The sequence below is a fragment of the Chamaea fasciata genome, unplaced genomic scaffold (genome assembly GCF_029207755.1).
Source record: "Chamaea fasciata isolate MVZ Bird 193981 ecotype frontalis unplaced genomic scaffold, bChaFas1.0.hap1 SCAF_20, whole genome shotgun sequence".
Taxonomy (NCBI): domain Eukaryota; kingdom Metazoa; phylum Chordata; class Aves; order Passeriformes; family Sylviidae; genus Chamaea; species Chamaea fasciata.
Window position 1 is genome coordinate 1,911,338 of NW_027094105.1, and position 27,188 is coordinate 1,938,525.

At 54.8% G+C, this 27,188-nt stretch overlaps 1 protein-coding gene and 1 long non-coding RNA gene across 2 annotated transcripts; one reads left to right on the top strand and one right to left on the bottom strand.

Moving 5' to 3' along the window:
• Positions 1-6,248: 6,248 nt before the first annotated feature.
• LOC136299591 (uncharacterized) lies at positions 6,249-7,504 on the bottom strand. Its single transcript, XR_010723530.1, has 3 exons — positions 7,465-7,504; positions 7,127-7,224; positions 6,249-7,005 (listed from the first exon to the last, which is right to left on the bottom strand). It is a non-coding gene; the product is annotated as an uncharacterized lncRNA (long non-coding RNA).
• Positions 7,505-20,212: 12,708 nt separating this feature from the next.
• On the top strand, positions 20,213-26,122 carry LOC136299590 (glutamine synthetase). The gene is made up of 6 exons (XM_066201340.1): positions 20,213-20,388; positions 20,961-21,122; positions 22,768-22,914; positions 23,752-23,879; positions 24,890-25,089; positions 25,365-26,122. The coding sequence occupies exons 1-6, from the start codon at positions 20,223-20,225 to the stop codon at positions 25,684-25,686; spliced, it is 1,125 nt and encodes a 374-aa protein (XP_066057437.1). The 5' UTR covers positions 20,213-20,222; the 3' UTR covers positions 25,687-26,122.
• Positions 26,123-27,188: the final 1,066 nt, after the last annotated feature.

Sequence of the window (27,188 nt, forward strand, 5' to 3'; positions counted from 1 at the left end):
TTTTAGACTCTGCTGTTTATGCATAAAACCAGATTTTAGAGGCAAAAGTCAGTTGTGCATCCTGCAGCCCACAGAGCTGTTGTGGGCAGGATGGGAGGGATCCTGACACTGGGCTCCAACAGCAGCTGCCCATGGCAAAACTGCTCCTTATTTGCTGAACATAATGTTTGGCTCAAACACAGCCCGTTTTCCTCGTTGCCAACCATTTGTGAGCCTGAGTCAGGCTCGCAGATGCATTATCCAGAAGCAGATAGGAAGGGGAGTCGGAATAGATTATGCATTCATTATCCAGAAGTAGCCACCAGATACATTTGCACATTTGTCTGCTGCTCGGTTGTTTGCAAATCATTCCTGGCGGTGGAGGCTCTGTTTGTTCAGTCACCCAGGGCTGCAAGTTCCCAATCCTCTCTCCCAGGCAGGCTGGATCAGTAACATGGATGCAAATCTCTGCTTTCACCTAGAGGAGATGAAGTTTCTACCTTGAAGTTCATGCCTTGCGTTGAGATGGTTTTGAAAAAGGAGGCAGAAGTAGCTGTTAACAGTTTCTGCACCTTTCAAAGCATAAACTCTGTGAAATTGTGCCTCAGCTCTGGGACACTGGGGCTGTTTCCCTGTCCTGATCCATGCAGGTACAAGAGACAGCAACAGATGGAGATGTTGGGAGGGAAAATATCCAGGAATTGTTTCTGTGTGCTGGGGGAATTTGCTTCCCTGGAGCTGAGTGTGTTTGGGGCATCTTCTGCCAGAGCTGAGTGAGTTTGGGAGCTCTGGCTGTGGAAGAAGGGTTTGGATTAATTCCTGCAGCGGGGCAGGGTAGGGCTGGCCAGGGACCACGCTGGGCTCCCAGCCTCAGCAGGACAGACAGACAGCAGGGACAGAGAGATGCACCTTTAAGGAAAGGTGAAGGGCCAGGACTGTCTTGCCCTGATGATCACACGCTGGATTTATCCCTGTAAATAGAATATTGTTTACTCCCAATAAACTCTTTTACATACATAGAATTCAGACTGTCTCTGTTCTCATTCAGCCCTTGTGTCTCTCTGCTGCTTTTGGCTTTCCCAGCCTGGGGCCCAGTGAAGGTGTTGGCTGGAATCTGGTGGTGATCCAGAATGGATAAAAGCTGAATTTACGGCACAAATGTTCATGTTCTCATCCTTTATGCAGAGGAACCCAGGACTGCAAACCAGAGTCTGGTTTTGGATGGCTGTAGGGTTTTTTTGGTTTTTTAAATATTCAGGTCACTCTGCAGCTCTGTTGGAGAAAGTCCTGCCCGTGGAATGCACCCTGGGGTGGGAACTGGTGTTGGTGGAGAGCTCAGGATGCACCAGTCTGCAGTGCTGTGGACCCCAGAGACGTGAGGGGATGGTGAAACCCAAAGCTGGGTCCAGGCCCTGTAAGGACTCACCTTCCCCTTGGCATTTGGGCTGACCAGTGGTGCAGGGTGACACAGCCAAGGGAGGCCCATCTGTTCCTTCAGCCCCCTGAGGGCTTTGGGTCTGGCTCTGCCCCCTCAGCACCCCTGGACACACAATTCCTCCACGCAGGAAAGGCTGTGCTGTGGTGTCATAATAAACAAGGAATGCCTCTGGACAGGAATTTCCAGGAAAGCCCCTCATGTGCTGTAACCAGCAATGCCTCTGACCCCAAACCAGCACAGCCCCTGCACTGAGCTGGGCTGCTTGGTCCAAAAGGAAACACATGCCCCAAAATACACAAAATCCCCAAGAAGCAGCATTTTATGGATGCTCCATGTCCCAATGTGCAGCTTCCCCTGAGGGGATCAGGGGGAAGTCACCTCTGTGGCTTCAGCTGGGGCATGAGGCTGTGGGGGCTGTTGGCTCTGCTCGAAATAGACTCTGTGGGCTTCACCCTAAACCACGCTTTAGTCAGAAACTTCCTTTTTAGCTTGAATTTCAGTTTGCAGCCCTTTCACAGTGAGTCAGTGAAAGCCCCGACCCTGGAGCTGCTCACAACAGAGCTCAGGGAGGATTTACATCACCGTGTTTGGACCATCCATGGATGAACCTTCCTGCAGGGACTGTTTCCATCAGCTCCCAAAGAGATCATCGGGATGGAGCATCAGGATTTCACTCCCTGGGTGTTTAACCTCAGCTGTGGATGTGTTCTGCCTTACAGGGCAAAGAGTTGGTGTAAACGAAGGTAGAGGGATTTTCCCAGGTTGGCCTTGGATCTGCTGGAGTCCACACGCTGGAGATCATCTCCTGAACATCTCAGCAAAGCCCTCTTGGGATTTCCTTTTGCCTAGGAAGACATTTTCAGAAATTCCCATTTTCTGACCTCGCATATGGTGCTTGCTTGGGCATTTGGTGTGACCTGGAGACACCTCTCTGCATCCACAGCTTATGATCCCACCACTCTGCAGCTTCTCCTGGGCCAAACTGCACCCACGCACCCTCTGGATTTCAGTGCTGCAGCTCAGGTCAAGCCAGGGAGCTGCAACCCCCTGTTGGTGTCAAATTCTGCCCCTGAGGTCGCAGCTGCTCACACTTATTGGTGTCTGCAGCACCTGGCAGCCCTGAGTGCCCAGCTCCCCTGGCCCTGCTGCTGTGTGTGCTCACCTGCTGGCGCTGCTGCAGTTGGGGAAGTGATGTCACCCCAGCAGTTTTTGGGAAGTGATGTCACCTCAGCCCTGCTGAGCTCTGCACCCCTCGAAGTTTCCTGCTGTGGCTGGAGCCTGCTCTCAGCAGGGCCAAACAGCACCTTCACCTCCCTCCTCAACTGTGCTCCTCTCACGGCGTCTCCAAGGCCAGAGGCTCCTGCTTTTGGAGCATTTCGAGCAAAACCCAGCTCTTTTGGTGAACCAGCTGCTGCTTTTGCTGCCTGCAGTTGTCTGAACTGCTGGAGTTTCACTGCTGGAATCTCCCACCCACTGTACATCCCCGAGCCTCCTCCTGCCCATCCCTTCTTGCCTGGGGAGTCTGAAGGAGCTTCTGCTGCTCTGCCAGGGCTGCACTACGGCCAGGGGTAAGTGTGCCCTGCGGCTCTGGCTGCTGCTTTACTCATAGGCTCCATTAACAGGAATTCTTTCTCGAGGTAAAGCTTTCCATGGGTGTCACCCAGTGCTGCTGGGGTTTGTAAGGGCTGCAAGAGGTGAAGGGGTTTTTTTACATAAAGGGAGAGAAAATCTCTGTAATGCTCAGAGCTGGAGGGCTGGATGTGGGTCCTGATTCCTCCCCTTCACACCCTGATCAGCTCTCATTATAAAATCACAGAACTGGGTTGGAAGGGACCTTAAAGCTCTTGTTCCACACCCTGCCGTGGGCAGGGACACCTTCCACCATCCCAGGCTGCTCCAAGCCCTGTCCAGCCTGGCCTTGGACATTTCCAGGGATGGGGCATTTCTACTGCTGCTCTCCAGGCAAGTTTGCGGTTAATGGTTTGTGTGCTTGCCCTCCAAGTTAAACAAAATGTAACTTTTTTTTTTTTTTCTGCTTTGCCTTGTTAATTTCAAGTTCTGTAGTAACTCCCAGGTGTTTTCATCTTACCACTCACAATTCTTCCTCTCACTCAGAGTACAGATCCTTTGCCTCTTTCTTCAAGAAATTATTGCATATATTAAAGCTTGCTTTCTACAGAGTAGGCATTGAAGCCAGGCCATGGTTACTGAGGGGGAAAAAAAGCCCATGACCTTGGGGACTTTTGTCACCCTGAGCTGGCTGCTGTCACAGTTTAGGGTAGAAAAGAAAGGACCCACTTGCTGCCAGCTCTCTGCTGTGGGGTGGGATTCTGCGGCTTTGTGGACGATGGTGCCAGAAGACAAAACATTACCACGAAGCCCTTGATTTAGAAAGGTTCACTTTTTGGGAAGGGCAGTGACAGACAGAGGAAAGCAAAGGGCTAAAGGCTGCCATAGCGTTAGGAGCCGCTGTCCTTAGCAAATAATAATCAGCATTCCCCGAGCCTCTGGGTTAGACTCCCAAATTTACCAAAATGGGGGTTAAAAGCCACACTGAGGAAATGCCACCCTGCTCCAGCCAGGCTTCAGGGAGCCCTGCTGAGGACAAAGCTGTTCTCAGCACCTCCTGAGCTGTTGAAGCCACATTCCGTCACCGGGGCCGGGAGCACAAGGAAGGGGCAGGTTCATTTTGGGGATCTCTGGCTGACCCAAGCAGGAGAGAGCAAAGGTGGTGCCTCTGTCTGAAAACACACCCGTGTTAAAATGCCCTCAGGCTGTTTCCTCCCGGGAATCTGTCCCTGGTCCCTGGGGATGTGGTGCAGGGCAGGCTGAGAGCAGCATGACACACAGCCCTTATCCCGCGGTGGCATTTTGGGGACACGCTGGGATGTGCCACCGTGAGCAGCAGTGGCCACAAGAGCCAGCGTGTAAATCCAAGTGCTTCAACATCATCACGACGTGATTTCAGGATCAGCCACAGAGGAATGTGAGGCTGACAAGTGGCCAGGGAGGCGTTTCACAGCTGTGAGTGGGGTGAAAATCTGCTTCCCAAAAAGGGACAGCCGGGTCCCTGCCAGCAGAGCTGGTGCTGCCCTGACAGCCTCGTTCCTCACCCTCTGTCCTGCTGCCAGCAGGAGCCTGGCACAGCCTGGGTCACCTCCGGGTGATAATTGTCCTCAGTGGAAAGAGCAGCTTGGGGGGATGCTGTGCCCCCAGCCAGCCTCCCCCAGCTGCTGGTGTAGACATTTTTGGAGCCAAGCAGTGACAGCAGCAGCTGTTTCATTGTCCTCCCTCACAGTGGTGAACATTTCCTGTGCAGCCCTTGCTCTTTCCTTCGTGGCACAATCGTTGTGCTCCGGGGTAGGGCAGCCTCGCCTCCAGCGCTGGGGGCAGTTCGGGGCGCCACAAGATAAGAAAGATATTAAAATGTTGTGAGAAAGATATTGAGCCATCAGAGAGTGTCCAAAGGAGGGCAGTGAAGGTGGTGAAAGGCCTGGAGGGGAACGCCACGAGGAGCAGCTGAGGGCAGTTGGTCTGTTCAGCTGGAGAAGGGAACACCGAGGGGACGCTCAGCACAGTTACAATTTACTCGTGAGGAAGAGGAAGGGCAGGCACTGATCTCTGCCCTGGGACAGGGCCAGGAGCCAGGGAAGGGCTGGAGCTGGGCCAGGGCAGGCTCAGGCTGCAGAGCAGGGAAAGGTTCTTCCCCCAGAGGGTGCTGGGCACTGCCCAGGCTCCCCAGGGAATGGGCACGGCCCCGAGGCTGCCAGAGATCCAGGAGCCTTTGGACAGCGCTGCCAGGGATGCCCAGGGTGGGGTTGTTGGGGGGTCTGTGCAGGGACAGGGGCTGGGCTGGGTGATCCTGGGGGATCCCTCCCAGCTCAGGTTATTCCAGGATTCTGGGATGTCTGAGCACGGCAGGTTTGACACCGACTCCCACAAGGTTGTGTATTTGCGTTGCAATCCTGTCAAAAGCAGGATTTGGCCCCTTGCACCTGCCAGGAGTCCTGTGGAGGCAGAACAGAGTAACCAACTCTTTGGCCACAGCTCCTCGGGATCAGGGGTCTTTGGAAAACCTGCCGCAGAGGATGAGCATGTTCCTGGTGCTTTCTCCTGTCTGCTGGGACCTCCTGCACTCTGGTGCAGTCCTGGGCCGTGTCTTGGCACCTCCTGCATTGAGAAATTGCCTCCAGCTGAGCTGGGTGCTCGCCCTGGCATCACCCTCCCGGACCCCCTGACTTGTGTTTGCCGGTGACAGCTCTGACGACAGCCCTTTGCTGTCCCGCTTCACAGGGGCAACCCTGGGCCTTTCACAACAAAACGCCACCAACAAAACAAACCCTGCTCAATCGAAACTTCTACATACAATAAATAAAAATAAAACCCCAATGATACATAGAAAAATTTATTTTAAAAAGAAGTTAAATCAATTCCACCTCAAATACGACCAAACCCATCCATAAAATTATCTTTACTGGAAAACCAAAAAAATATTATACATAATAAATAATATAAAAAAATAAAACAATGCAATATATACCTCAAAAAATCTCATTATTAAATTAAAATAATATAATAAATAAATATCACTACCATTAAATATTGCTACTATTATATATAACTATATACATATAAATATATATTATATTATAATATATATTATACTATATACTATATATAATGTATATAATATATATTAACACATACACATATTATATATATTTATAAAATTAAAATTTATTTAATTTTAATAATAAATTAACAATATTTTTAAAAATCCTAAATTAACTTTATAAAACTTATATCCCCAATCACCAATTCTATTTATACTATATATTAAATTCTAGACCTTTAAAACTAATTCTAAAAACAAAACAAACAAAAAAAAAACCCCACACACTTTATTTTAAAAAACAAGATTCACTTCTCTACATTTTTTTCTTTCTCAAAACAATATTACTCAACTAAAACACAAACAACAGCAACAAAATTCTTTTTTTTCCCCTTTTAATTAATTTTAAACTTTTAATTAATTTAACTAACTAAACCAAGAAAACCTTCCCAAACTATTTTTTCCCCTTTTTTCTTAAAACCATTTAAACTACTGAAAAGATGTCCCATTCCTGGGAGGTCCAGCTGCTGGAGATGCAGAGCCCGAGCTTCCTCCCGCTCTGTCCCGGAGTTCCTGGGGGCAGCACTGCAGGGCTTTGGGGTTTCTCTCTGTTCCCCCAGTGCTCCTGAGGGGTTGTTCCTGTGGCTGTGGGGAAGCTCTGACTGGGCACCTCTCCTGCCTGTCCTGGTGCCTGCATCTCCTGGATGTGGGGCCTTTGACACTGCTGGAGACCTCGTTGTGTGCGGGGAGGGAAGCAGGGAAAGAACTTACAACCAAAGCCGTAAATCATGAGGAAGCCCAGTGAAAATCGCCATGAGTCTCCTGCTCGTGAATATTTTGTGTTTTTTCTCCTCCATCAGGAGCAGGGTTTGTGCAGGTCTGAGTCCAGCACCCCAACACAAGGGACAATAACCCATGTCCAGGCCCGTGGCTGTGCCTTGGCCACCCAGAGCAGCTCAGGCTGTAGTGATCCAAACTGTGGGAAAGAAGGGAATGAAATGAGGACTAGAACAGGAGACAGAGAGAGGAAATGTTCCCTGGGTAAGGAAACACCTTGGAAATCAGGGTTTATTTTTAGGATTTGTTGTAAACTCAACCCGTGAGCACGACACAGGATCCACGTTTCACTTCTCCATCCCTCAAATCAGTCTGAATTGTCCTTCCCTTTTTCGTCTTGCCTTTTTCAATGGAAAACCTGCAGTTAACAGAGAAACTGGGATTTGCTTTTTGCACCAGCAAAGCCAGGCACAGAGACCTGGATTTTCTCTGGGTTTCTGGAAAATGCTGCGGTGAGAGCTGCTATGAGAGGATGGGAGGAAGCAATTCCTCATCTCCCAAGAGGCACTGGGCAATAGTTGGGATTTTCACCAAGGTTTTTGTTCCCAGTACCCCATTTTGGCTTTGGGGTCTGCTCTAATGTGACCCTCCAAATAACCTGTTTATCCTAGAACCCGGTATCGAGGGCAGCCCAGAAGTGACTGACAGACTTGTTTTCTAACTTGGCTTCTCTGTACTAATTAATTCCTTGATTAATCCCCACCTGCCTGCCTCACCAGGGTTGCTGTGAAGCTTAATTGAATTTGTGTCTCTCGTGCACCTGGCAAGCTCAGAGAAAGGTGTTGTTCCCTGCTGTCAGAACACTCTGGTTGGGTAAGTCCTGTTGCCAGCAAGCTGCACCTTGGATCTGGGCTCTTACTTAGAGGAGGAAACACTTTTGGGTTAGTGATTTGATGGCTAAATAAGAGGACATCTGTATATATATGTGGAAAAAGTGGCTGTCCCTGTGCTCACGTTTGTCAAAGTGCCCAGCAAAGAGATGAAGCCTCATCCTTCAACATTCAGCTGAGCAAGGGATGAACTGAATCAGGATAATCCCTTTTTATTCCACCAGGGAGCACAGCTCTAATGATTTTTACTAAACACTTCTGCAGGTCAACATTCACCTTGTTTTTTTTCTTAACTAACTCTTCATGAGGAATTCCCTTAGGATAGGCAGCTGTGAAACCCAGAATTGTTCCCAGGCACGGCCAATAACTAGGAATTAAAACGTATCTACAGTCCTGCAAGCAGTGGTAGCTCGGGCTACATTTAAACCCCAAAACCGACCCTAAGCACCCTCCAAACCCCATTGTCTCTCCTCAGTTTGAGCAGTTACTCAGCATTTAGTAACTCCAGCAAAATCCTTCCGTTCCAGACATGTTTAATTTAAGGAAACTTTTGGGAATATGGTCCCTATACACTTAGGAAGATGGTTTTGAGCTTGTAGCATTTTAAGGTGATTTCCTTATGCCTTTCTGAGATGAATTCGTGTGCTTGTAAGGAGCATGACCTCACCGTTCCTTCGTTAATCCAGATTATCACTGCTGCTTGGGAATTAGGAACAGATCCTCCAGCCACAGCTCAGGGTCTCAGCAGAAAGTCACGGGAGCAAACGCTTCCTTCTGCACATTCCCTGGTTTTCCCACAACCCTTCCCGCCCAGGAAACATCAGCTATTTGCATATTAACACCGATAATGAGCGGCTGGGAGGTTTTCCGTGATGTCAGAGCCCATGGTCAGCCGGGGGGGAGGCGGCTGACCCGGGGCTGGGGAAAGCCCCGGGCTGCAGGGCTGATGCTCTGTCCCGGCGTGGCTGTGGCATCCCAGCAGTGCCAGACTGGTGTGTGGGCAGCCCCAGCTGCCAGAGCCTCCTGCCCAGCAGGACCGGTGGCCATTTACCCGCATTTTTAGGTGCTGACTTGCAAAGGTGCTTCCTGTGCTGAGCTGGCAAAGGGCATGGACGTGCCCTGCCAGATGCCACCCCGCTCTGGCTGCACCCACTGGGGGCTCTTGGCAAAGATTTATTCCTCCTCCACAGGGCTGTGGAGGGGAAAGGGACCTCGTGATGCCGCCCAGGGTCAGCCAGAGAGGGTTGTCACGTCCAGGTGGCTTTTGAGCATCTCCAAGGATCAAGCATCACCTCCCTCAGGCAGCTCAGGGCGCCATCGGCTTTGTTGGTGGCTCGTGTTCAGGTCAGTGTCCACCAGGACCCCCAGGTTCTTTCCTGCCTTTCCCTGCTTCCATCCAGCATGAGCTGGTGCTTGTCCCTCTCTGAAGCAGAACTTTTTATTTCCTCCCTGTTCAACTTTCTAAGATTCCCGCCTCCCTGTTCCCAGCCTGTCCAGGCCCCTCTGGGCGACATCACGACCCTCTGGCACATTACCCATCCCTCCCAGTTTGGTGCCAACAGCAAAATTTGCCAAAAGGACATTCTGCCCCATCAGCCAGATCACTGAGGAAGATGTTAATCAGGACTGGGGCCAGGATTTCTAGGACTGACCCCTGGGATACAGAATGTCCACTTGTCCACTGGCTGCCAAGTAAACTTCGTGCCACCCATCACCACCCAACCACTCCCCCAGTTTTCAATCCACACACTCTCTGCTCCTCCAGCCCCAACAGCTCAAACCCCAAGAGTGAGGGCTTAAAATCACCATATCAGTTTTGCAGTGTTGGAGGGGATGAGCTGCATTTTCAAGTTTATTTTGCATCCAAACCAGCTGGAAAATTGATGTGGGAAAACCTACAGGTCAGTCAATCATCAAGGGTGACTTGCAGGGAGCAGAGGCTGGGAGCTGAAAGGCCACGTCCCCTGCGACCTGCCAACCAGGACCTGTCAACCCTGGTGACTTTTCCTGCTCTGAGCACAAACAAAAGCAGTTTAAAAGCACCTGTCCTGGCAAGAGGCCACTCGAGTCTGCCAGCACCTCCAGGTCTGCTCGCTGAGGGAGGTGGGAGCAGGATAAATATTTACAAGAGGGATTTGTGTGTAAAGGTACCTTTGGATGTCCCAGGCACGAGTTTTGGTTCCAAACCCCCATATTCTTTGAAATCTGCCCCACCGGCCTGTGTTCAGCCCTGTGCTGAGCTGGCTTGTGGCCCCTGCTGGGGTCAGTCCCCCCAAACCAGCAACAAACGTCCCAAATCCGTTTCTGCTGGAAGTGGAGCGAGCAGTGGCTCCTTTGCACCTCGGTTTATCCCCAGGAGATCACAATGTTCCTTTGCTCCAGCACCTCCCTGCCCCAAGGGGAGTGCCAGCCTTTCCAAGCCCAGCCCAGGTAAAAAATGATGAGCCAAGGAAACCAGTGCCAGCCACTGCCATGAGATTGTCCCACAGGTCCCTGGGGGATGTCCAGAGAAGCTCCTGGTTTCTCCTCCAGCCAGCTGGCAAGGGCTCATCCTCGTGCCTCAGTTTCCCTCCCTGCCCCCTGCTGAGGATCCTCAGCCACTCTGAGGAGGGGGAGCTGTGTCAGGGATTTCTCCCTCTGCTCGGGGGTGCTGATCCCATCCTGCCGCTGGGGCCGTGTGGCTGTGGCACGGAGGGTCCCCCAGCCCCGGCCAGCCCCAGGATGCTGCTGGAGCGCTGCTGGGAGCACTGGGACCTGCCTGGTAAGGGCCAAGCACGGCGGTATTTTGGCTTTCTGCAGAGGTGGGCGATGGGGTGAGGGGCCCAGGGTGCCCGTGGGGCTCAGCCCCAGCGACTGGCACTGTCCCAGCAGCAGCAGCAGCTCCAGGTGGCTGCTGGGCTCCCCAGGGCCACACACGGGCCCCTGGCTCCAGCCTCCGTGGGTTTTCGGGTCCCCTCCCAGATGTAGGCGGGTGGTGGCAGCAGGGCTGGGAAGCGCGTGGCAGCTGGGTGAGGCGGCAGGAGGGGGTTCCTGTCCAGGACCACCCTTCTGCCCCGGCCTCACAGCGCTGGGAGCATCCTGGGAACGGCTCCCTCAAACCCTGCCGTGCCCAGGCTTGGTGGCACCTGTGGATGGCCACGGGGTGTCCCCTCCTCAGCGGGCTGCCACGGGCAGTGTCACTGTGGCTGATGGGGAGATGCCATTCCTGGCTGGGGATCCCATAGCACAATTCCCTGGTTTATGGCCCCTTTTCCTGGGCTCTCGCCGTGGGCTGCCCTGGCTCTGCTGGGGCAGGGGCTGCTTCCTTCCCACCTTCCCACATCCCTGCCCAAAGCTGGGTCAGGTGTGAGCAAACACAGCCAGGTGTGAGGGGCAGAGGCTCCTCCCCTGCCGGGCTGGCATGGCCGAGACAAACCCCAGGGTGGGTGTTGGGGGGCCAGGAACCTCCCCTGGCTCTGGGTGGGCACCCCGGGGCTCCCTCCAGGCTGGGGTTTGTTGTGTTTTGGTGTCTGGGGGGCTGAGTGGGCCCCAAGGAGTCCAGTGGCAGCTCCACTGTGGGGTGGGGGATGTTGGCCTCCCTCGAGCTGCCCTGGCTCCTGCATCCATCCAGCCTCCTCTTCCTCCTGCCTGGCCCTGGGAGGCTGAAGAGGGCCTGGCTCTGCACATGGGGCTGTTCCCTATAAAGGGACCCTCTGCACCCCTCTCTGCCACCACCCCCCCTGGTCACTGCAGCCAGGACAGCCTGAGCACGAATTTATTGAATAAATGAGGTGCTGTGTCCTTGTGCTCTCCTGCCACGGGCAGGACCGCAGGTCAGGGGTGCTGGAGACACCACAGCTGTGGAAGTGCCCCTGTCCCCAAGCCAAGAGGGGCACAGCTCTGCCAGCTGAGGCTGCGTCAGGGCAGGGCTGTCCCCACAGTGCCACTGGCTGGGGACCAGCCGGGAGCTCCCATGTGCCCTGAGGTGACATCTGTGTCCGTGGGCTGGACACTGTGCCAGCACTGCCCTGCTCCCTCGGCTGCTGCTGCCGCCCAGGCAGCCAGAGCTGCTGGAAATCTGAAGTCCCCGAGGAGGGGTCAGGGTGTCCCTGGGCCTGGAGGAGGGGGCTGCCCCAGGCTGGGTGCTGTGGGGAGGAGATGGGACCCCCCCGTGCCCACCCAATGTCCCCATGCGCCAGCGGGGGTGCGGCAGCTGCAGAGCGCTCAGTGCAGGGCCTGTGCGGGAACAGGGGCTGGGGCTGGCTAAAAGGGGCAGAGAAGAGCCCCCAGGGTTTGCCCAGAGCTGGAACAGACTCCTGATCCCACAGAACAGTAAATCTGACTTGCCTTTGTGACTTCTCCTGACTTGTTCTGGGGTCGCAGAGCCTCTCTCTGCCTTCAGCAGCACCTTGGGCACGGGGGAAACGACACCTGTGATGAGACCGAGCCCATCAGGGACATCCCAGAGCCCTTCGTGTTCATTACCAGGGGGTAATTAGTGACTTTGCAGCGTGGAGAGGCCGGAGGCTGGAAGAGGGGGTGATTGAAGGAGTGAGAGCCGTGCCCGGGGTGTGTGGGAGGCAGAGCGGGAGCCGTGGAGATGCAGGTGAGAGGGGGAGCAGAGACAGAGCCGCTCCTTGTGAGGGGATTTCGCTGCCAGATTTTGGGCAGCTGAGGAGAGAGGTGCTGGATGGGGGGGCTTTGCTCCATCCTGGGGAGTAAAACAGGGAAAGGGGACGGGGCTGAGAGAGGGCCAGGGGGTGGGGGCAGTGGGGGTGACTGTGCCACTGCTCCAGCTGCACACAGCGGTTCCGGGGAGTAGCTCTGGGTGTGCTGGGGTGTTGGACCCCAGTGTTTGGGCTGGAGACTCAGATTTGGGGGTGCAGAGGGGGCTGCTGTGCACGGCTGCGCCCTCAGGGCTCATCAGCCCCAAGTCAGCAGTTGGATGTTTTGGTTTGGCTGCTGAGGAGGGGGAAATCCACAGGATCAGTGATGTCCCTGGTCTGCTGGGCACCAGGTGAGGGGCAGGTGAGGATGTGGGGCTGCATCAGCACCTCACCCCAGTCCGTGCTGGGAGAGCACCCCAAGGTTTGGGCAGCGACAGAAGCTGCATTTGGGGCTTGGTGCTGGGAGCTTGGCATGAGCATCCAGGTGGGGTGATAACTCTGGAGTGGCTGCTGCTGTGGCAGGAAAACAAACCTGTGTCAGCTTAATCTCAGCTGGGAAAGGGATGGGAACCAGCATGGGAAGGGGGTGCCCTGCCGGAAAGCAAAAGGAATTCCTTTTGGACAAATCTACCCACAAAAGGAATTGAACAAGGCCAAAATGAAGTGCTCAGGGAGTGTTTTCACCCAGAACAAGGGATTTTCTAGGGCTCTGATTTGGTTTAAATTCACATTAAAGCCCCACCAAGGGGAGCTTCTGGTTCTACCTTTGTGGGATCTGGATTGAGTTACAGCTTGAGGTTCAAGCCCAGTGCCCAAAGAGCTGAAGCACATCTGGCTGCTTTGTTCTGCAGGAACCTGCCACAATTTACGTTTCCTTTGTGAAGAGGCCTACAATAAGCTGGCACCAAGGTGGTTTTCCCTAGAAAACAAACCTTTTCCCCCAAAACACCCCCCCAGCTGCACTCGAGGCCTCACACAGGGCACCTCTTCAAGGCAGCCTTGTTCTGTGTATCAAAGGCCAAACCCTGCGAGCCCTAAAGTTGCCTTAAAAATGCTCGATTAATTTTCTTACCCTTTAAAAGTCCCAGCTCCTGAAATCATGTGATTGCAACATGACATTTCTGAGGAAAGCACTGGGTTTGGGTAAGCACTGAGAAAACAAAAACCACCAGCGAGGAGTCTCCTCCTCATTTCTTCGGAAAAATCCCCTCATGACTCGGACAAACACGGTGGTGCTGCTCTGAAGGCCCTGCTGGAGCAACCAGGGCTCGGTGTGGGCAGGGAGGGAAGTGAAAAAGCTTTGCACTTGTGTAAGGCTGCACAACGGGGTTGCCAAACAGGATACGGGCTGGGAAACCAGCTGGGCGAGGAGGCTGTGGCCTGGGCTGCATCAATTGCTGCTGCTGATAATTCTGTTTACATTACAAGGGAGTTCATCTTTTTGGTGGTTCACTGCTTGTTTAGACTCTGCTCTGAGCGCTCTGCTGCTATGGGAGCTCTGATGCGCTTTGCTTGGAGGTTTTTGATATTTAGTTTTGCTGAAATAAATGCTGCTGGTTGAAATTGCCTGGGTTTGCATGCCAGGAGTCTGGCTGGAGCCTGGGGAAGGACGTCACAGGGCAGCAATCACAGAATTACAGAATCATTAAGGCTGGAAAAGAGCTTTAAGATCATCAAGTCCAACTGTCAGCCCAGCACTACGGCTGTTCACCCCTAAACCGTGTCCTCAAGTGCCACATTGACACATTTCTTCGAACACTTCCAGGGATGGGTGACTCCATCAGTTCCTGTGCCAGTGCTTTACCAGCTTTTAAATGATTATTTTTTCCCTTAATATCTGACCCCAGTCTCCCTTGGTGCACCTTTCCTTTCATTCTGTCACTCCTCCTCTCCCTGAAGCCAAGAGCTGGGTGGGAGCCCGTGGGACAGGGCTCCTGCTTCCAGTGTGGGGAGCTCCAGCTCACGGTTTCTCTCTCTCTCTCAGGAGATGAGAAAATAGTTCCCCCTGTGAGTCAGAGCCTGCTGGGTCCTTCTCTGCAGAGATCACGGGAAATTGGTCCCCTGTGTTCCCCAAGAAGCCCTGGGATGCCCTGGCCCCTGTGAGCTCTGGCAGCCCGGGTTTGTGCCCCACAGGCAGCTTTTCCTTCCTGGCTGCGAGTGATCCCAGGGAAGGTTTGGGTGAACTTCAGCCCAGCTGGTCACCCATCCAATGGGTTTTGTATTCCTGCTCCTGCCTGTGCTGCCCTCCCTGCCCTGGCAAGCAGCTGTTTGGCTGGAGATTGTCCCCTCTCACTTTGGTTTCCTGAGGTTGGGCAAGTGTCATGTGCCCCCTCCTTTCCCCCCAGTTTATTTTCCAGCAGCCTGAAGTGACTGTCACAGGATTACCAAGTAAATTCAGATGAAAGCCCGTCAGGGGGAAGCTGTTTGGGGTTTTCACCGGGGTTTATTCTGTCTGTGGGCTGGAGCAGTGGGGATGCTCAGGGCAGCTCTGCTGAGCCCTTTCTGCTGCCTGTGGGGAGCAGCCCCAAATGTACACACACCCCTGAAGCTGAAAACAGCCTCCAAAATGTTGTTCAGCCTGGAGAAAAGGAGGCTCAGAGTCTTTTCCAACCTCACTGATTCTGTGAAAATTATTTCTAAGAGCTTTCTGCAAACAGGCCCTAATGCCGCTCGGAGAGGGAGCCTGGCTGGCACTGGCAGCTCACACACACCTGGGAGGCTGCAGGGGAATCCCTGGAGGGGATCAGGGCTCCCAATCCCCGCAGGGGATCCTGTGCAAGGATTTCAGCTTCACTGGGTGCTTCTCGTGGCCACTGAGTGCTGTTTGGGCTGTGGGTTTCCCAGGTGTATTCAAGCATGACATAAACAATGATGTGTATGTGCATATATACATGTATTTATATGTCATGTAGATACGTATTTATATGTGTGTGCACAGAAAAAGGTATGGCAGCACCATCTGAATGAAGGCAGAGCGGTTTGGGTGCAAATCTAAGGAGATTTTCTGTTGCCTAAAAGTGTTTTAATTGTAAAGGAAAACTATCAGTCCAGCTGTTTTGCAGGAAAAGTGTAAAGGCGGGGACAGGGGAGTGCCAGCACAGCCCCCTGGGCACTGGGTGGGCTCTGCTGGACCCCTCAGCGTGGCTCTGACCTGTTGTTGGGATGGTCATGACACAGTGATACTATAAAAGTTCAGAAGGTTTCTTTAATATGGTTTCATGCTGTCTTTTATGCAGTTTTTACAAACTTTGAGGATAACTTCTAATTGGTTCATAGCTTTCTTGTTAATTAGTCTATTGGTTAGTAAAAGGTATTTTACTGGTCTGTCAAATCTATCTATTCTCAGATTGTTTACGTATTTTCTTTACTGATTTTCGTGGGGCAAATCCTTTGTTATTACAGGTGAAGTTATTTTTTTTTACCCTCAGAATAGATTGTTGTGTTAAAGGAACTTGTCATTCTCAAAACAGCTTCATATGGGAACCTGCAGATTGCTTTTTAGTAGCACTTAGAAGAAATGACAGGCTAGCCTTTACCCTGTTCCTACAGTGACCCACGTTGGCCACCTCCTGCCACATCCCAGCACCCTGCACATTCCCAGCCTTTCCTGCAGCCCTGCTGGGCCACCCACCTTCCCCCACAGCATCCCCCTGGTCTCCTCAGCTGGAAAAAGCCGTGTCTCCCAGCGCAGTGCATGCAGGAAAATTCCCACCTGCTCTGCCCCCAGCCCCTCTAATCCCTTTATGGTGTTTGTGCCGGGCTCCTCCCGCCGATCCTGCTCTTTGCCTTCCCTCTAATCTCCCCACCAAACTGTTTGGGAGGACAAAAGGCAGCCCGGGTTGTTCACACCGAACCTGGGGAGAGGGAATGCTCTCCCGGGGGCTCTGGGAGGGTTTAACAACTTCGGGGGTTTAACAACCAGGGAGGAGCTCCTTCAGTTCTGAGCAGTGTCCTGAATCCTGATTTAGAGTAAACCCCAAACTCTTCATCCCAAAATCCTTGCTGTGTGCCCAGGGTTGATCCTTCTCGGGCAAGCGTGGGGAGGGATCTGACAGCCAAGGCTCAGCCCTGTGCGCTGTGCAGCACCGGGGGAAGGTGTAAAAAGTCACCCCAGGAGGTAAATCAGCCCGTGTTTAACTCCTTTGTGGTAAAACATGTTGAGTTACTGAAGATTTTCAATCTGAAATTTTTCCTAATGGTTTATTAATATCCTAGCAAAGCAAAAAATATCCTTGGTGTATTTTGGCAAGGCTGAAAAATGCTCCAGCTGATAAAGCCTTGAAGTCGGAGAGATAACAACTGGAAGTATTAAGGACTTGGCCAGGTCTCCCTGGGACGGGTCTCCAGACTGATCCATCACCCCCCGAAAAATCCACTGGGAAGGGGAGCAGCCCTCTGCATCCTGCATCCCTGTGGGCACTGGGTGACATCCCAGGTGGCACCAGAGGTGATGGTTGGGCTCTGACAGCAAAGCAGAATCAACTTCTCTCCCTTCTGTCCTCTGTGTGGAGAAACCCTTCTGCTGCAGCTCAGAGGGCTTCACAAAGTCCTCCGGAGATTTAATCTGTGACCTTTTACTTCTCCAAGGACACCCCTGCTCCCTTTCCTGCCCTCGGCTCCCGACCTTGGGCCAGTCACTGATTCCCTGAGTCGGGAGCCTGGTGGTGGTTAATATTTGCTGTACCTGGCGTGGAGGGGAGCAGGCAGATTGCAGGGAGCGTGGGCTTGTTTGGGGTAAAATGTTATTGCAGAGCCTCGGGGATCCAGGTGTGAATTGTGCTCGCTGTTGTTGGTGTAACAGGGTTGTTGCTATAGAAATGGCTGGAATTAGGCTGTGGTGAGGTAAGGCTTGATCCCAGGAAAAACTGACTAAGCAGGTGCCCAACCTTACATGGCAGAGACAGCTTTTCCTGCTTACTACGATCCTTTTTGGTATGAAATAATGTAACATGTTCGGTGAGCTGCCTCAGGGCTGGTGCTTGGGCAGGGATGGCACCGTGGCACTCGGGGACCTTGTGTCGTGGTGGCCTTGGCAGTGCTGGGGCAACAGCTGGACTCGGTGACCTTTTCCACCCTTGGGAATTCTGTGATTTCACAGCTGTGCACCTGCAGGCTGCTGTTGTCCCTGCTGTCCCCAAACACCACAAACCCACCGTGTTTGCCCTCCTGGGGCAGGTGGGCCTGACCAGGTGAGGGATTACTGGTGTTCCCCTTTCGGGTGTTTTGGTGCTCAGTGATTCCAGCTGTTCACAGAGGAGCTCTGCTTCCCAATCCAGGTTACTGGGTAAACTCAGCCTGGATTTTGTTTCATTTCTCCCTGGTTTGAGCCCACTCAAGCTCTGGGAGTGTTTCTGCTCAAGTGGGCACATCCAGGAGGAAGCCAGAGCTTCCACTGGGAATCAAATGAGCCTCTCCCCTACCCAGCTGAGTGGGGAAGGTGCAGGGTCTTGGCTGCACCCTGGTATCACAGTGAACACACCGGTGCTGCTCCTGCTGCCTCTGAAGGACGCAGCTCCCCTCTCCTCGGGTGGGGCTTTCGATCCTTCCCAAGGGATGCAGATCCATCTTTGTGCTTCTTGCTCAGCATCAGCCGCTGCTTCTCCAGCCCTGAGGCCGGTCCCGCGGGCTCCAGCTCCCCAGGCGGGATGGAGATTGACTTGGAGATGGGAGCAGGGAGCCAAGGATCCGGCACGGCGCCGGCTCGGTGTTGCAACGCCTCCGGGAAAGCGCTGCACACCCAGCGGTGCATTTCCTCCTGCCTTGGGACGATTTCCAAACAACAATGAGGAAATGCTGAGCTTTGCAGCCCACATTCGTGGATGTGTCCCTAAAATACCCCGCAGAGGGAGGTGGCTGCTTTCGAGCTGCACCCCAACTTCAGTTGTCCCTGAATGTCACCAGGGCAGCGTCAAGGACACGGCGGGGGGGTGGAGGACCTGTGTGGCTCTGCCGCCGCTGCTGCAGGCACCTTGGGCACATCCCCGTGTGCCGCCTCCTCCCCAGGCGCTCTGCTCGGGGCAGCACCCACGGGTGGTGGCATGGGTGACGTCTGGCCCGCCCGCAGCCCGCCGCCACTGATGTCACCGCCCGGTCACCAAAATTGCTAATTAAGTTTTGCTTCTCTCGCTGCCAATCTCATTTCCTGGTTCTTGTGCAATCCCGAGCGCTTTCAGGTTTCTTCCCGGTTCTTTATCTGCCTGCGGGACCAAAACACCTTCAGAGGAAAAACAGAGCTGATGTCTTGGGTCAGTGCCCGGGGAGGAGATGTCCTGTGGGGGCAAATCAACCGTGAAGTGGTTTTTTTTAGCTGCCCTGGTGTTTCGCAGAAAAACATTCCTGGGGGTGAGTCAGGCAGCCGCAAGCATGAGTCTGCCTTAAGAACCGGGGGAATTAGCAGAACCCCAACTGCTTCAGAGCCCAGTCATGCCTTAAAGCCTTTTCTCCTTTTGTAACATCGAAAAACTGCTTAAAACCCGAGGCTGGAGACTGGAGGCGCGCTCACCCCGCCGGGTTTGCCGGGGGAGGGGGTTGTTTGGAATCTTGCCCTCCTCCTCGAAAAAAATCCCGGAGTATTTGAGATAACCCCGGCGGCGGCGGCACGGGCTGTGCCCGGGCTGGGTTTGTGCAGTGGTACATTTGGGGTCTGCCTGCTCCGACACGTGGGAGCCTCTCACGCAGGATCTATGGAAAACTGGGAAGGCAGCGAGGCGTTTAATTCACCTAATTGGATCTGCGTTCGGCTCAATAGCTGGAAATTGCTGCTATATTGAAATAATCGACTCAAATTCACACCTGTTGGCTGAGGATTTTTAGCTGACTGTAAATCACAGCAGAGCCTGTGCTGAGCGTGGATAGTTTAGGGGTTTATAGAGACTTTACTATGCTCTGGTGCTTAAAAATTGTGCTTCAACTCAGCGGTTTATAGATGGGAAGGGCTGAGGTAAGAGATTTCAGTGTTTTCCCAGCAGCTGTCCCTGCAGCCCTCAGCCTTTCCTCCCTTCGAAGGAAAGCCTTGGGAGCAATCCCAGCCCTGCAGCCACGGCGGGGCTGACGCCGGGTGGGAAGGGGTCATTCCTGGGGCGTCCAGGGCAGGATGAGGGGAGAGAGGTGGTGGTGGGGCTGCCAGGCATTTGCCCTGTCCGCTGCCCCTGTCCTCGGCCATCCGGCTGTCCCAGTCCCCAGGGATCTCGTTGCCACTGATGTCCCCAGGACCACACCGGCACCCAGACCATGCACAGGGCATGGTCCCAGGCAGGCTTTTGGGGTGCCGGGGGGAGCACAACCCAGCAGCCTCCCCACCTCCCCCCGACAGCAACATAGCAGCGCTGGGAGAAAAACACCTGCACACGTGTACGAGGGCAACCCGACACAAACAAGGGGCCAAAACGCGCAGGGAAGGGAACCGAAGGTGATAAATATAATTTTCAACGAGTAACGCCTGTTTTTTTTTTTTTTTAAATAAACAATAAGTTATTTAGCCAATAACTCACCACTTTTTAAATAAAGCAATGCTTTCACCGCGCGATAAGCTGTCGTTTTTAATAAGTAATATTTTAATAAGGAAAGAAAACAATACTAAACGTCCTCAACGGGTGTCCCGGAGGTGGGGGCCGGGGCCCGGCGCTGCCGCCCCGGGGCGGAGCCGCCTCCGCGCCGCCCCCCGACCGCGGGCGCCTTTAAAGCGCGGGCGGAGCGGGCGCGGGCAGCGCTGCGCCCGGTGAGCGCGGGGGTGGCGGGTTCGAGTCCCGCCGGGGGAGGCAGCCGCTGGGGGAGTCGGGGTGGTTTGTGATGGTCTGGGAGGTTGGTTTGTAAAACAGCCGTGGGGAGATGGGCCGGGGGTGATGTGGCGCTCACCTGTTCGCCCTCGCAGGGCCGCCGCGATGTCGGTGTCGCACAGCTCCAGGCTGAACAAGCTGGTGCGGGAGCAGTACATGAGGCTGCCCCAGGATGGGAGGGTTCAGGTCACCTACGTCTGGATCGACGGTAGCGGCGAGGGCGTGCGCTGCAAGAGCAGGACCCTCGATAAGGAGCCCAAGAGCATCGAAGGTAGGGCGGCGGCTTGTCCCTCTGGGTGATGGGTGGTGTGGTGGAGGGCCCTGAGCATCGCCTGGGAAAAGTTCGGGGTGCTTTGGGGCGGTGGGAGCTGGGACGGGCTGTCCCTGGTTGCGTGGCACCAGTGATACCTGTTGCAGCTGTGTGGTGGGGTTGCACCAAGCAGCAGGGTAAATATCCAACCTGCGTCCCTGCGGTTTGCCTAATCCGCTAAACTCTGCTATTAGTACTGGGTGGGAAGGGGAGGATGAGTTCCTCGCCCCTTTCCACCAGGCAGGCAGGCATGGAGACGTGTCGGCATCTGCATGGGGTTTGGCAGAGGGAGGTGGAGCGCCTGGGGCTGACCCTGCCCGTGCTGGGGGGGGTGAACACACCGATGCTCAGGGAGCATCGATGGGCTCCGGGGATGTGCAAGAAAACAAGAAAACCTTTGTGGCTGACAGCCCATGGAACTCTGCTCCCTTCGGGTGCTCCATCCTGGAGCTGAGCCACCAGCACTTGGCACAATCCCTATGTGAACCTTTCCCCAACCTCACTCCCACCTCCGTCCTCCTCCTGCCTCGCAGATGTCCCCGAGTGGAATTTCGATGGCTCCAGCACGGCACAGGCAGAGGGCTCCAACAGTGACATGTTCCTGGTGCCCGTCTGCATGTTCAGGGACCCCTTTTGCCTGGACCCCAACAAGCTGGTGCTCTGCGAAGTGCTGAAGTACAACAGGAAACCCGCAGGTGAGCACCTTCCTCTCCCGAGGGTCACCCCCCTAATTATTTAAGGTGTCACCTCCCCCAGGGGCCGCTAGCCCAGGACCGAGGCCCATATCAGGGGCAGTTGCTTGTTTTTCAAAGCGACTAGAGACAGCAGCGGGCCCTGGGGCAGCTGAGCGCTGAGCACTTGGCCCGAGGCTCCGAAATCCAAGCGCTGGTTGTTTGCAGGAACCTGTTTTAGTGGCACAGGGCGAGGAGAAGAGCAGCGAGGCGTGGAGTTCACTGACGGCACTCGCCAAAGGCGACTGCCGGCTCTTGAGCCCCGGGGAGGAGCAGGAGCTGGAAGTGCGGGGGGTTTAACGTGCCGGGGTTGTGGTTGCTCTTGTCGCTGGTGGGAGGCTGCAGAAAAGGAAGGAGAAGATGCTGAGACGGCGTGTGCTCGCTCAGCCCTTTTGCAAACAGCCCCAGAACGCGCGGCACTCGCTCTTATCACCCAGTCTGCAGTCACAGGAGTCTGCAGTCCGTCTTGTCCCTCTGATAAAGGCCCAGACACAGGAAAAGGAGCCTATTTGCAGGGACGCGCTGAGGGGCTCCCGGAGGGGTTATTTGCCGGCAAATAACCGGATATTTGCCACTCGAGCAGGGCTGTGCCCCGCTGGGTGGGAGGGGGAGGGAGAGGGCATCTGCGGGTGATGCAGCTCTGCCGGGAGAGCCGGGGCTGCGGGCAGGGATGGGGAAAGACGGGCCTGATTCCTCCTCCAGCAGAGTCCAGACACGGGTGGGGGAAGTGTCTTGGTTGAGATTCCTGCCCGGCAGCTCCTCCGCTGGAGGAGCTTGTAAAGGGAGCCCCTGATCCTGGGGCTCCCGGGGCAGAGGGAGCTCAGCCCAGAGCCCTGCTGGTGAGAGGGGTGCACCCTCCAGCCCTCCCCGTGGTGGCTTTCCATGGACCTTAAGGATTGCGTGGGCTCAGGGGAAGAAATCGTCCTGCCGTTGCTTCCCTCCAGCCCTGTGCTCCGTTGTGGCTGCTCTGGGGTTTTATTGCAAGTTAAGGCCGAATGTGCAGCCTGGAGCCTGCCTGTCCCTGTCACAGCGGTTTCTCAGCCTTTGTTGCTGATGTCTTGGTTCAAACTCTCACTCCCCTTGTCTGGCGCTGCCCATGTCTGGACAGTTCTCTGCTATCTGGGCTTTCCTGGCAAAGCCCCAGTTGCCTTGAGCACCTCAAAAGGCCGAGGCAGGGTCAGCCAGTCTGGATGCTAACCAAAACCATGGAGCTGCAGAAAGATAAGGATAATTAAGATGAGGCTGGTAGAAAGAGGATGGGGGGTGAAGGAGTGATGGAAGTCCCTGTTCCCAGGTCTGCTGAATGCCTGTAGGATGGGGCTGGGGTAAGGCTCCCGGTCTCTCATGAGTAAGAGGTTGTTCATGGACCATGAGCAGTGGTTTGGCGAACAGGGTGATTAAATCTTCTTGACCTGTGGCCTGATGCTCTGGTGATGGAGTAACTGTGAGGAGGAATTTGGTGAGCAGGAAGGGGGATTCACTCATGATTTCCTTAAGGCTTCTGTGGGCACTTGGCAGTGGTGGAGCCTCGGTCTGGGAGTGGGATGGAGCAGAGCGTGGTGGGTGCTGGCTCACAGCATGGCTCTAACCTGGACCTCTCTGCTCCCAGAGACCAACCTGAGACACACGTGCAAGAAAGTCATGGACCTGGTGAAGGACAGCCACCCGTGGTTCGGGATGGAGCAGGAGTACACCCTGCTGGGCATCAACGGCCACCCCTACGGCTGGCCCGACAACGGCTTCCCCGGCCCGCAGGGTAAGAGCTCCCGCCCTGCCCAAAACCTCCCCTCAGCTCCCACCCTGCTGCTTGTGGGTGCTGGGTGGTGGCAGTTGCCCCAGCCCCAGCCGCAGTGCAGTTTTGCTGTCAGGGATGACCCCAGGCAGGGGCTGTTTGCCCACAGCACCTGGTGCCCCGTGGCTCACGTGAGCCGCTCCCGCCGGACCCTGCTTACACAAACAGCTCAGCTGCACGACTTGTTTGGCAAGGGCTGGAGAACTGGGCTGGAAAAACCTCCTCCCCTTGGCTGCTGGGGAAAGGGCTTGGCATGGCGCGTGGTGCCCTCCTGCAGCAGCTAGCCAGCTCCTCAGCTGCCTCCTGGGAGAGAGCCAGATGTTTCCCAACCTGATTTTTGTGTGGACCTGCTGCTTGCAACATCTCCCCCCAGGCGGGGAGAAGAGCTTTGCCTGACCTGCTTGAATGAGGAAGATATCAAACCCCAGCGAATTGGATTTTCTAGCCCTGAACAATGCCAGCTGTTGTCAGAACAATCACGGACGCTTGATGTGCTCAGAGGGTGAGGGAGGTACCCCGGGGCAGACCAAACTTTCCTTATCTCGAGGCCACCTCCCAATTGATGTGTTACAAGTATTATTCAACTGCCCAGATAAGGCTGAGGTTACACGGATGAACTGCTCACGCTGCTAGTCCTGGAGCTGGGGTCGGTGGCTTGATGTCCTGTGGAAAGAAATATCATTTTAATTCCCGTAAATCCTCTGCCCATGGCAGCAGGTATCCGGGACTGTGGGATTATGCTACGAAGCTGCTGTTGCTCCCTGAAGTTTTCCTTGGGTGGTGACTCCTTGTTCTTTCCAGGCCCCTACTACTGCGGGGTTGGAGCAGATAAGGTGTACGGGCGTGATATCGTGGAGTCCCACTACAAGGCTTGTCTCTATGCGGGGGTGAAGATCTGTGGCACCAATGCAGAGGTGATGCCCTCCCAGGTACGTGTGGATGGTCCCAGGCAGCCCATTCCCAGCGATGGATAAGAGTTCTCATGAGGCTGGAATAACCCAGCAGCTCCCAGCTCCTCTGGAACACCGAATCAAGTGACTCCACACATCGGTTTTGCTTAGGTGGGAGCAGTTGCCCTGCTAGAACGGGAATGTGCATTTCATTTTCGCCTAACTCACCATGAGCTCCTTGCACAGCTCAGCCTGAGCTCTGGCAGCCAGAGCGGAGCTGGGAGCTCCCCCACGGGAGCAGGGATGCGGGGGACAGCAGGAGCTGGGACAGGCTGCAGGAACACCGTGTGGAGTGATGGGGTCTGAGCCCTGTTCTGAACTGGGAACCGGGAAGCTCGGGTGGGACATGGCCTTGGGGAGCAGTTGGGAGGATTTGGGTTTATCTAGGAGTGAGAGCAGGGAGCCCCTGATTGCATTAGGCAGGTGGCCAGACTGACCGACTGCGGGTCGCTGGCTCTCCTGCTGCTGATGTGGCGGTGATAAGCGGGGGCTTATCAGCACTGGAGCCGAGGCAGGACTTTTACAGACCCCGCTGTTTGCCCCAAATTCTTAAGGATCCTTCTTGGCTGCCTTCCGCATCCTGGGCTCAGGCTCTTCTGTAAAGACGTCACCCCGTGCTTAGTCACCGTGGGTGGTGCAATCCTGGCTCCAGCTGGGCAGGGAGCAGCCCCGGGAAGGACTGACAGGCTCCTCATTAATCCTCTGCTCTGTTTGCAGTGTGGGCTGGGGGTCCTGCTCACGTGTCAGTCAGATGAGGTGTTTATTTACCTCTGTTTTGATTAAAACCCCCTCTAATCTACTCTACATAGTGATGAGCAGTTTATTCCCTTTTTTTTTTGCATGCTTAAGTTGTCCTGTTGCTTGACTCAATGCTCCCCATCCTTGCTGCTGGTTCCCAAGGGTGACGTGCAGCCACAGCCCAGGCTGGGAGTGGCAGGGATGGCACCCACCTGCCCATCCTTACCTGTGCATCTGTTCGCCCCTTCCAGTGGGAATTCCAGGTGGGCCCGTGCGAAGGCATTGAGATGGGGGATCACCTCTGGATGGCTCGGTTCATCCTCCACCGCGTCTGCGAGGACTTTGGGGTCGTGGCCACTCTGGACCCCAAACCGATGACCGGCAACTGGAACGGCGCCGGGTGTCACACCAACTACAGCACCGAGGAGATGCGGAGAGAGGGGGGCCTCAAGTGAGTCCTGGGGGGTCTCAAGGGGCATGTCAGGACTCAAGAGAGCCCTCGGGGGCTCTCTGGGCTGTACCTGGGGGGCTGGAGGTGTCCTGGGCCACATGGAAGTGTCTCCCTTCCTGCATGGCTGCACCAGGCAGGGTTGGGGCTGTCCCAGCTCATTATTTTAAGAGCGACTGATCATATGAGGGTGTCCCCTGGGCTGTCCCTGTCCGTGCACAGGAGGAGGGGGTGCCAGCCCCGAATGGACCCGCTGAACCCCCTCTCCTGTCCCGCAGGCACATCGAAGCCGCCATCGAGAAGCTGAGCAAGCGGCACCATTACCACATCTGCGTGTACGACCCGCGGGGCGGCAGGGACAACTCCCGGCGCCTCACCGGCCACCACGAGACTTCCAACATCTTCGAGTTCTCGGCCGGCGTGGCCAACCGAGGCGCCAGCATCCGCATCCCGCGCCAGGTGGGCCAGGACGGCTGCGGCTACTTCGAGGACCGGCGGCCGGCGGCCAACTGCGACCCCTACGCCGTCACCGAGGCCATCATGAGAACGACGGTGCTCAACGAGACCGGGGAGGAGACCAAGGACTACGCTGAGCACTGAGGCCGCAGGGTGGGTGGAGGTTCTCGTGCCTGCAGTAGCTTCTCACGTGGGATTCGTGCCTGTGCGGTGGCTTCGGCTGCAAGCTCAGACTCTTTAGGAGCCTCGCTTCTGGTCTTGTGAAACGTCGCCTTAGAAATATGTATTTTATAGCAAGAGGGAGGGGCCCAACCTATTTTCTCAACCACTTTGTTTTTTTCTGGTTCGTGGTTTTAGGTTGTAAGTTTTTTTGTTTTGTTTTGTTTTTTTTAAACCTGGATTGAATTTTTTTTTCCCCCGATGGACTTTACACTGTGATGTACATAGATCCCAACGTGGATGCTGCAGCTGCTGCTGTTTGCACCTGTGGAGGGTGGGTGCTTTTTTTCCCATATCTCTGTCGCAAGAAAATGATAATAAATATTTTTCCTGGCTGCATGGCAGCTGGGTTATGCGGTGGTGAGTGCATTTTTCTGTAGCTCCTAGAGCCCTGTGGAGGTTTTAATTTGAGTGGTGCTGGTGGGTTGCAGCTACTGAGCAGCCTGGGCAGGAGCTGGAGGAGCGGAGATGCTGGAGGATCCTTGAGGCAGGTGCCTGGAGCTGCCTTGCCTCATTTTCTGGACCAAAGGCCATCTCCTTCCATCGTGATCCCAAAGGCAAACAGAGCAGTGCGGGCTGAGCAAACAGCGGCTGGGGCAGCAGCTGGCGGGCGTTTACACAGGGTGTGTGCTGCTGAATCAGCACAGCCAGCCCGGCCCCGGGCACAGCCAGCACAGCCCTCCCCTCTGGGGACACCTTTGGGTGCAGGAGGGGACCCTGGGGACACCCCTCCTGCTGTCTTGGTGCACCACAGGGTCACGGTGCAGCTCCTTGGGTTGGAGTCTCTTCACAAGGTAGAGGTCATAGATTTATTTATAGAGTCATGGGAGGGTTTCGGCTGGAAGGGATCTAAAAGCCCATCCAGCTCCACCCCCTGCCCTGGGCAGGGACAACTTCCACGATCCCAGAGTGCTTCCAACCTGGCCTTGGACCCTTCCAGGGCTCCAGGGGCACCCACAGCTTCTTTGGGCACCCTGTGCCAGGGCCTCCCTACCCTCACAGGGAAGGATTTCTTACTAATATCTAACATAAACCTACTCTCCTTCAGTTTGAAGCCATTCACCCCCACCCTGTCAAATTCATGCAGTAAAACCGCGAGGAAGGGCATTTCCATGTAGATGGGATGTTAACAGCATCTCCAGTCCCAGACCCTTGGGTCCCTCTGCAATGCAGCTGTGGAGCAGCGGATACAAGCACAGGGGACATCCTTCTAATCCCAGGGACATCTCAGACAGCTCAGGCCTCTGGGACTGACCCACAGGATGTGACCCAGCTGCCGTCACCAGCAGGGAGTCACTGGAGGTGACAGTGAGGAAGCAGCAGCGTGGACAGAGGACATTGCATCCACTCCAGTGCAGTCGTGTGGATTTTGAAACTGCTTTTATGTTCATCCTTGAATCTGACACAGGTGACAACCTGGACTGGAG

Bases quoted from the DNA above. Each gene is read 5' to 3' on its own strand.
- LOC136299590 (XM_066201340.1), top strand. From the start codon at position 20,223: ATGTCGGTGTCGCACAGCTCCAGGCTGAACAAGCTGGTGCGGGAGCAG. The intron at 21,123-22,767 runs GTGAGCACCTTC...CTCTGCTCCCAG, and splicing joins GTACAACAGGAAACCCGCAG to AGACCAACCTGAGACACACG. The intron at 23,880-24,889 runs GTACGTGTGGAT...CGCCCCTTCCAG, and splicing joins CAGAGGTGATGCCCTCCCAG to TGGGAATTCCAGGTGGGCCC.